The sequence below is a fragment of the Microtus ochrogaster genome, chromosome 24 (assembly GCF_000317375.1).
Source record: "Microtus ochrogaster isolate Prairie Vole_2 chromosome 24, MicOch1.0, whole genome shotgun sequence".
Classification (NCBI taxonomy): domain Eukaryota; kingdom Metazoa; phylum Chordata; class Mammalia; order Rodentia; family Cricetidae; genus Microtus; species Microtus ochrogaster.
In genome coordinates, this window is record NC_022024.1 from 29358947 (window position 1) to 29368692 (window position 9746).

Here is a 9746-nt window from a genome sequence, read left to right on the forward strand (position 1 = left end):
TGAAGACAGGAGCACCGGGACAAGTATTATGTAGAAACAGAGGAAACTTCAATACAGTGAACAGAAATGCCGTCCCTGCCCAAGTGACTCTTGGTATTTATTCTAGACTACCTAAACACCAAGCTCACTAACGTCGGGGCTCAAGCACTTTGGCTCTTGGAAGAAGTCATAAAATCAAGCTTTAGTTTGTTTGTTCGATAGGATGAGCTGTAGGTAGGAGCGACAGGCTCAGAACTCTTTGGATACTGAAGAGCGAGCTCATCCTTATCACCTAAGCACATGGCTTAGCGGTATATTAAGCTGCACATAAGGTGGGCTTTCTTTTTCTTTATGGCAATGTAACTGTTACTTTGGTATGAGATAGAAGTAAAAAGAAAATAGGTTAACAAACAATCAGGAGGATGTGTTCAGGGTATCAGCTTCCAGAGGCTTGCATTTATCCGAGCAGAGATGTTATTGCATATGACACACATTTTTTTTCTTCTTCTGAATTTGCCTCCAGGCTTGAGAGGCTAAAATTCCACTCATTTTAAGGTTTTATTTGAGTTTTGAAAACAATACAAGCTTTCATTTGTTGAAAAAGGATGAATGATTTTCACGCTAGCAGTGATTTGCTCATTATCATACTTTTTAAAATTTGAGTAACAAGTATTGAAATAATAACATTTAGACATAATGGGTTAAATGTCTGTTTGAATTACATTTCACTTGTTTCTTTTTTTGCATGTAGCTGCTAGACTATTTGAAACCATACATGCTCTTTATATCATATTAATAATGATGGTGTACGCAATACAGTTCTTGCATATATGAAATTTTCCTGTGTGAAAAGGACATCTGGATAAAATGTTGAGCATGCACCAACAGAGGTTTTGCAAACTAAAAATTGCCCACAGAACAGAATATTATATGGACAAACGGATGAGGCCAGAATGTACTAAAATGACTCATTGTTTCCTTTTTGACATTGTCATGTGTATGTGTGGTATGCATGTATGCAGATTGCATGTTTGTGAGCATACACGTGTGTCTGCATGCAGATTGCATGTTTGTGAGCACACGTGTGTGGAGGTGTGTATGTATACACATATACATGGAGACCCAAAGGTGATGTCAGGAATTATCTGCAATTTTCCTTCCTCTTTACTCATTGAGTCAGGGTTTCCTAGTCAAACGCAGAGACCAGTGATATGGCTAGTCTTGTTATAGAGATCCTGTCTCCCGCTTCTGAGGCTGCACTTACAGGCAGGTCACTGTGTCTACCTGGCTTTTACATAGATGCTGAGGATCTGACACCTGGTCCTCACACTCACACGACAAGTGCTTTAGCCACTGAGCCATCTCCCCAGTCAGAAAACGATTAACTACTGACTGTAGCTTGATATGAGAGAAAAATGGATGCTCAGAATAGGTAAAAACTAACATAAACAGACTTTGTAGTCCATAAGCTTGAATATGTCTACAATATTACTGAAGTATGCCCAAGAAATTATGCTTAGTCACTTTCTTAAAGCAAAGCAATTGTGTCCCACTACCAGAGATAAATAAAGATTTCTTTTTAACTCAAAATTTGGCATTAATTAAAAGTTTTATAGCATACATTCATTGCCTACTCAGGAAAAAAAATCATTGATAGCTTTTCCTCAGATTGAAACATTTCAGAGTCAGTCACGGCAACACAATAATTCACACTTCTTTTTGTCAATGAGGATAGGGTACAGATAAATGTACACTCTGCTACCCTTTACCCAATAGGATCCTAGGGAAGGTTCATGACCTTCCTCTCCCATTGAAGCCAACATCACAGATGGCACAATGGAGTCTTTCCATGTCTCATAGGTGTCTTAAGAAGTTTCATCCTGCTATGAGTCCAGAGCTGTCAAATGCAGACAGGACCAAGATGCACTGATCCTATGACGTGCCCTAGAAGATAGTTGTTTTCCCCGAATACATCCCGGGAACACAGTATTTTTATAACTCCTTTATCCAAATGGAAGGAAGCTTATCTAATGTAAAGCTTCCAAGTCAGTGTAATATCCTAGGCTGTCTGTAACTTTTATTACAGTATTAAAGACAAAAGCAACCTCTTCTATTTCTTCTATTCTTTGCGCTAAAATCTTCCCTCTCCTGTCAGCCTCTTGACTCTTCTGCAGCTGAAACACTCTCTTATTTCTGTTCCAGGAAGTCTCTGCACCTCTCTAACCTCTTTGTCTGTTTCAGTCACCTCTTCTCGCTTTCCTGAAGTTTGTGGCTTGATTGCTTCTCACAGGGTTGTCTGGCTTTCCAGCCCTTTGTCTACATTTGAAGCGCCAGAGCCCACTGCAGCCACTTGGGAATCTGTGGTGTTTTACTTTTACCATAACAGTACCCACATGGACTGGACCAACCAAGGAGACATTCCGCCTCCAAAATCTTTAACTTATTAAAATATTCCTTTTAATCTTCTTACACTTACTAGCATTGGTAAGTTGTAACTAATTGGGTAAAACACATGTCTAAATTTAAATTATATGCCTAATTTAAATATAAATAACAGGTAATGATACCCAGTTCTCAAATGCCTTATCAGATCATAGAGTATGGCATTTAACAAAAGAGATTCTAACACAGAGACATGCCAGCTCCTGCAGCATCCTACAGCTCCTCCAAGAAGATATAAGGTTACAAAAGACCTTCCACCTAGAGGCTTGCCTTTGGGTATGGCAAAGCCACCCATACAGCAAAAAGTGGCCTTCCACCTCATCAGCTTCCTGGATGCTACACTGTGGAATTGATTGTCTCATCCTGCCAAGACAGGTAGACTAAATATTCCCCGGACAGAAAAATCTTCGGGCCTCCTGGACTCAGCGGCTAACAGCAAGCACTGCTTCTAAGACTGGTGTAGGCTAAAGACTATTAGGGAGAGACTTGGGATTGCCTGTGTAGCTCAAAAGGTTGTCTCATATCTGCTCATTTAACCCTCTTAGATGTGTCTAGTGGCATTTAATGACTTAGGGTACTGGTAACTCAGTACTTCATTTCTTAAGTTTCCTGATAAAAAGACAGTCTCTTTCACATGTTTCATCATCCAGGATTAATAGGTTTCAAATGTATCTTCAGAGATCCACAGTTCCCTTTAACTGTCTTCTAAAATATTTCTGTTCCAGTTGTCTTATAGATATCTGCAAGTTTATGAAAGAAAGAAAGAAAAAAAAAGCTCTCCTGCTTTATCAAAAAATCAGGTCTGGTAAAAAAAATACTAACAGTCTCCAGAGCCTATTTTTAACCTCACCATTTTAAAGCAAATTTTACAGGTCACCCCTGTTGTCTTGGCTAAGACCAACTTACAGAGGGCCTTCTAGACAATGCCAACACCTGCACCAGCTCCTGGGACTTCATCATTGGTACCAACGCTCCTGGCTCAAAAGGATACCAATCAACTAAAGTCTGGTTTTAAAGGACATATCCTCCGAGAAAGCCAGCCAAAGGGAGGCTCTTCCCCAAGGAGGGTCAAGACCACTCCTACAGGCTATTTAAACTGAGCCTCCATCGAACACGTGGTCTTCCTGGTTCTCCTTTCCCCTCTCTGTGTTTTCCTGGAGGGCCCCTGGGAAATGCTGGCATCTCTTAAGCCCGGGCTTTTTCTAATCCGGTTTGATTTGGTCTGATTTAAATTATTGCATCGGCGGAGAGGTTTATCTGGCCGAAAAAAACTTTACAAGTTCATTGGCCCCTTTCCACTCCGAGACAATTTCCTTCAAAAGAATAACACTGAGATGGTGTTCCGGAACCGACCCAGCCCATCTCCAAGTTTGTTCTCAACTTCCAGGATTAGGGTTCGGTTTGGGTTAGATGTGTCTCAATTACTAGTTTCCCATGGCTTCCTCTCCTATACCAATATCCATATTGATTCCCTTTTTTGGGACTTTGTCACATCTTCCTTGCGATAACTGGGATACCTTTTTGAGGTAACTTGACAGTTGCGCATGTTGGCTTCGACATCCCTTGCTCTTGACATTTACATATAGAGTTGTTGCTACTAGCTCCTGGGAAAGGTGAACTCCATCAGGCCAAGGGACCTGCATGGTCACAGATCTCTTGTTCCTCTAGGGCTAAACCCAGCACACACCAGGCAGCTTAAAAACACGGTGTCTGGCAAACAAGCCCCCAAGGCCCGAGAGCTCCAGGATAGGAAAACTTCCCTTGCACCGCCCCAGTGTTGAGATCCCAGCCAGCACGCGCTGAGCGGACGCTCCGGGCTCCGCCTCCCCCGTGATGTCACGCGGGGCGGGACTTCCGGCCGCCCAAGTTTAACAGTCCAGGCGGGAGCCGGAAGCGCGGCCGCGGAGCGGGTGGTCCCACGCCTGAGAGGTGAGTTTCCGCCGGACTGGGGAAACTGTGAGCACCCCGGTTCAGGGCCGCGGCGGGGGACCCCGGGGTCGGTTGCCTACGGCCCGGCGCTAGGCGGCGGCTGGCGGGCGAGCGGGCGCGCGCTCCCAGCGGAGAGTGGCCCGGCCCGGGACAGGACAGGGTCACGGGCCCGAAGAGTTGCGGGCCGTGCTGCCCCGGGCGGCCTGCTCTCCTTCGGGTCCGCAGCCGCCCTGGGCCTGGGGTGCGACCCCGGAGAGCTCGGTCTCCTGGAGCCAAGGGTGTAGTTAGTTGGTCGCTGTCGCTCGTCTTTCGCGGGACCCTCCCTGAGCGACCGATTGTCAGATCCCAGAAGTCAAGCGAGGGAAACGTGAGACGACCTGGGCGGGTCGCTTAAGGCAGCTTTTGGGGATTTTGATCCACCCTGTCTCGTAGCTGCTGCCCCTTATGTGTTGTTATGGTAGCGACTCCTTGGAGTTGTGTTGACTGCACTGAAGAGTTCTGCTTTTAGGGGTCCGGGGGTGGGGGCATAGGGTACAAGCTTCTGTCAGCGACTAGAAACATTGTCTACAATTCAACAGGTGACTGCAAGTTTTGAGCTGCTCCTGGCACGTCTACCCCTGAGCCACCCATACACTACTGTATCTCGACAGCACACCCCGCAGTCCCGGGAGTTTCTGGCTAACAGTTTTAGCCTCTCCCTAAACGTTAAATATTTTTGTTTTCTTAAAGCATTTTTCTCAAAGCATTTTTTTTTCTTTTCTCTCGGGAATGAACGGTTTCCACTTTAAGCGTTTTATCTTGTCCTCTGGAGCCCGTTAGAGATAAGTGTGGTGCTTTGTTGATGAAATGGGGGCCTGTCCGTGGCCACTGTTGGTCAGCACGTCATCGCGTGTACTCTGTTCAATATGTTGCAGCAGCAATAGTATCCTTTAAAAAAAGTCACCTCTTTTTATTAGACTTAAAGTATCAATGAAGCCGGGCGGTGGTGGCGCACGCCTTTAATCCCAGTACTCGAGAGGCAGAGGCAGGCCGATCTCTGGGAGTTTGAGGCCAGCCTGGTCTATAAGAGCTAGTGCCAGGACAGGCTCCAAAGCTACAGAGAAACCCTGTCTCGAAAAACTAAAACTAAAAATAGTTGGTATTAGGAAGACAGTGACAACTTCTTTAACCATGCTACTAATTTTAGACTTTGGAAAACTTGAGATAATGGGATTGAGACTTCTAGGTACATATTTTATTTGTTTTTTTAAATTTATTTATTTATTATATATACACTTTCCAGGACACAGTGCCAGATCTCATTACAGATGGCTGTGAGCCACCATGTGGTTGCTGGGAATTGAACTCAGGACCTCTGGAAAAGCAGCCAGTGCTCTTAACCTCTGAGCCATCTCTCCAGCCCCCTAGGTACATATTTTAAAAGATGAGAACATAGGTACTTTTTTGTGGAGCACTTATGGATCAGGAATGTTTTAAATCTCCTATAATGGGAGGCAGGTGTTGTTATGGGGACAAATAAGACAGCAGAAGTTTCATGAACAACGTTGAATTCGGTGGTGGAATACGGGGTAGCTGCTAAAAGGCTGCTTCCGCCACAGTAGATAGGGAACCTTCCTTTTAGAGGCAGGGATGTTGGAGCTGAGACCTGAATCATAAGGGGGTGGTTTAGGGGAACCTGGGGGCAGTTTTTTAGGTAGAGGGGGCAGCAGGTGAGGAGACACCAAGGTGAGGGTGACCTTGGCTTATATGCATAGACACACGAAGGCCAGTGTTGAGGTCTCAGTGGTCCCAGACTGGAAAGAAAGGAGATCTGCACTGGTATAGCTGTCCTGTATGTGGGCAGAGGAGGTGGAACTAGTTGGGGTTGCTGGGGAAGACTCTTGGAAGGATGAGCTAAGAGTATGTGATTTGTCTGGTGTTCAGATCTCTCTAGTGTGTGTGCTGTTTGGAAAAAAAACATTTATTTTCATTTTGGCTTTGAAAGATTGCTTTCCCATAATGGTGTATGTGTATAAACTTTTTATAGGCTCAGTCATGCAAGAAAACCTCAGATTTGCTTCATCAGGCGATGATATTAGAATATGGGATGCTTCGTCTATGACATTGGTGGATAAATTCAACCCCCACACGTCACCACATGGAATCAGTTCGATATGTTGGAGCAGCAATAGTATCCTTTAAAAAAAAGTTAACAACTTTTCACTAGTCTTCAGTAATTAGTAAAACTGTATTGGGCCATAAAAAGAAAAGTATTTTTGTGTCACTACCATAGATTTAAAAAATATAGATAAAAGTATTACATATGCATGTGCTCTTATTTCCTCTATATTAGTCTTCAGATACAGGCAGTAGAATTCTATTGTGTGCAGTTTATTATAGAATACACAGAATAAGGAGGGTCGTAGAGCATCGGGGAGATTTGGGAATGATGTTCTGTATCTCCATTTGGGTATTTGAATCTGATCTGGAATTCAGAAGCAAGATGGGGAAGAGATTTAAAAAAAAATAAAAACAAAAAAAACTGTCCACCATTTATATCTTCCTGATGATATGCTTGGATTTGTCTTTCCTGTCTGTGATGAAAATAGCATCATTTCCCAACAAACAAAATGGGTTGAGTTTTTCCTGCGCTTTTCTGACTGGCATGCTCCCTGTATTGGTGAGCTTGTGAATGGGTGTGATGGGAGCTTGTCAGCTAGGGTTTATCATCCTCACATCGTTAACATTTTGGTCTGACAGGTCCTTGTTGTGGGGACTTTCCTGGGCATCACAGGAAATGTTCCTGGCCTCTACTGCCCAGTCTCGAAATGCCTTGAACTTCCAGTCATGGTGGTCCAGATGCCTCAAGTTGAGGGCCTCTGCTGTAGATGAAGCGCTCTTAGTTTTCTTGATGTGAAAATATGAAAATACTCGATGTCTTTGCTAGGCTAGAAATTCATCTTCTGTGGAACACATACTGTTTTGAAACAACCGTAAGTGTTAAGAATTGTCTGGTTTTTACCAGTATCAAGAGTATTAATTTCTTCCTGATGAAAGGGAAACTGACAAAGCTTTACAATTTGACTGATTTATGAACAAATGTATTAGGAACTTTTAATCTCAAATGCCTGTTCTTGCACATACATAACAAATGACAAGTTTTCTTATTGGATTAAATTTCCCTCTTGATCATCCCTTGATTTTTGCATTGGAGCAGCAGTGAAACCAATTACTTTGATGCTCTATTAATCAAACTTGTGTGAAGGACTCTCCAGCCTGTCATGTGGAAGCTATTTTAAGGAGAGTGGCAAGTGTATGAAGTTGATCCTCTCTATTTTTAGTTTTTAATTGTGTTTATAGTTTCCTTTTTTTTTTTTTTTCTGGGACGGTTTAAGAAATAGGTTGTGTTTTTTTCTGCTTAGCGTCGTTTCAGGGAGTGTTTCCAGGAGCTTGCACTAATGGCTGGTGTGGCAGTGAGGGAGTGCTGTGTGACTTTGGGAGCTGCTCCTATTTCTGTGCAGAGAGCATTGTGTCAATCTCACTCTTAGAGGCTGTGGTTCCTCCATGCCCGTTGTTACTGAAGAACAGAGTCCTAGACTTGGCGACTTAGGTTCCAGCATGAAAGATCCAAGAACAGGTTTAGTATGAGGTGCCAGGGAGGTCCATTCTTTTAGTTTCTTTAGGTGATGTCCCACCCTTCTCTCATACTCCCAAAACTACAAGAAAAACTTAGAAACTCACTTTCCCACTTCCTGCCATTTTCTGTCTGTGTCCTTGGGGTGAAATGTGAACAAAGAAGCCAGTAGCTTCTCACTGTGGCTCTGTGTTGGTGGGAACCGTTTTATTTCCCCTAGAAATGATGTGTGCAGCTTGCTCTGAACCAGGGCCTGCTCAGTTTAGAGATGTGCAAATACTCGGACTGTAAAAGTAAGCTTGTACCTGAGTTTGCAGGGAAGGGCATGGGCGGCTAGTTCTGTGGATTTCCGCACTTGTTGCTTGGTTTGAAACCACAAACCAGAGAAACATAGACTCTTTTTATGAGCAGTTCATGTTGATGGCAGCTTGCCTGTTATCTGGAGACCTCCTTCTTAGAGGAGAAGACAGCGACCCTCCATCCTTGACTTCACCGGAGACTCATTCTTAGGGTGGAAGGTGACCCCCCCCCACGTAGGCGAGCCCCATCCCAGTGGAGCTCAGAACTTTATTTTTTTTAAATAATACATTGGCTGGAGTGATGCTTAGTTGCTAGAGACTTGCCTAGCATGAATGAAGCCCTAGGTTTGGTTGTAAGCACCACTTAAATCAGACATGGTGGTACATGCCTGTAATCTTAGCTTTTGGGAGGTAGAGGCAGCAGGAGGATCATAATCTCAGGGTCATTCTAGGCTACAAAATGAGTTTTGAAGCCAGCTTAAGATATTTGAGACTTTCTCAGAAACAACAACAACAAAAATGATCTATTCATAAAATATCTGAATACTATGTACACTCTCCAAAATAATATAGTATGGTTTATCCAGAAGTTTCCACTGCTTCCATGCATAGATTTTGCTTCCTGAAAGTTGAAAGTTTAAAGTTCTTGTATTCTGGCTCAGGGGGTGAGGATGCTTCTTGCTGAACCCGATGAGCTGAATTCGCTGAACCCAGTTGGTGGAAGGAGAGAATGACTTCCCTGAGTGTCTTCTGACCTCCATACCCAGAACGTGATACGTTGGTGTGCATGCATAGTGGAACACACGCATCCATATACATGTAAAGTGTTCGGATATCTTAATGCACTGTGACTTTCAAAATCAGACTCTTATTATTGATTACATCATGTAATCATTTTGGTTTAAAATACCCTGTTTTGTGTTTACTTATTACTCATGTATAATTTATATAGAGTAATGTAATTAAAATTTTAAGTGAAGATTAATTTAAAGTTTAAATTTGCATAGCATAAGCAGTTTTTTTTAAACCACAATCAGTTGTGTTTACTGTACTCTATAACACTCATTCTTAATATATTCTTGCTTGAAGCATCTATGACAGTGACTTCAGTCCTGAGAAAACAGCAGTCTTCATTCTTCTGTTGGAAGACGTAGGAGAGTGGCGTGGATACCAGCTGTCTAACTGCAGCTGGGACTGAGCAGTGGTTTAATAAATGAGTCCCATAAACTGACTTTGTATATGACAGAGCTGGTTGTTATTTGCGTGAGCTGCTCTTACTGTGTTCTCACTTCTGAAAGGATAAAATTAGACCTTCTGGCCCACCCTGGGAAGGGAGTAGTGTTTCACAAGGGCTAAGTAGTTTTCAGATGATAGCATAGCCAGAAGGGATGGTTCTCCCTGCCCTCCTGAAAAAGAGAATTAGTAGTTGGTAACGGGAACCATTTTATTTTATTTTATTTTATTTTATTTTATTTTATTTTATT

The 9746-nt window shown here is 43.1% G+C and overlaps 1 protein-coding gene across 2 annotated transcripts in view; it reads left to right on the top strand.

The window, feature by feature from the left end:
- The first annotated feature begins 4218 nt into the window (after positions 1-4218).
- Positions 4219-9746, top strand: part of Nedd1 (neural precursor cell expressed, developmentally down-regulated 1) — a 36557-nt gene continuing 31029 nt past the window's right edge. The window contains exons 1-2 of one of the 2 annotated variants that reach the window (XM_005358165.3): positions 4219-4350; positions 6377-6520. In XM_005358165.3, the coding sequence (XP_005358222.1) occupies positions 6385-6520 (136 nt within the window). In that variant the 5' untranslated portion in view covers positions 4219-4350; positions 6377-6384. Of the gene's footprint in view, positions 4351-5143; positions 5273-6376; positions 6521-9746 lie in introns of those variants that run through there. The other variant, XM_013350404.2, reaches the window with a different exon arrangement.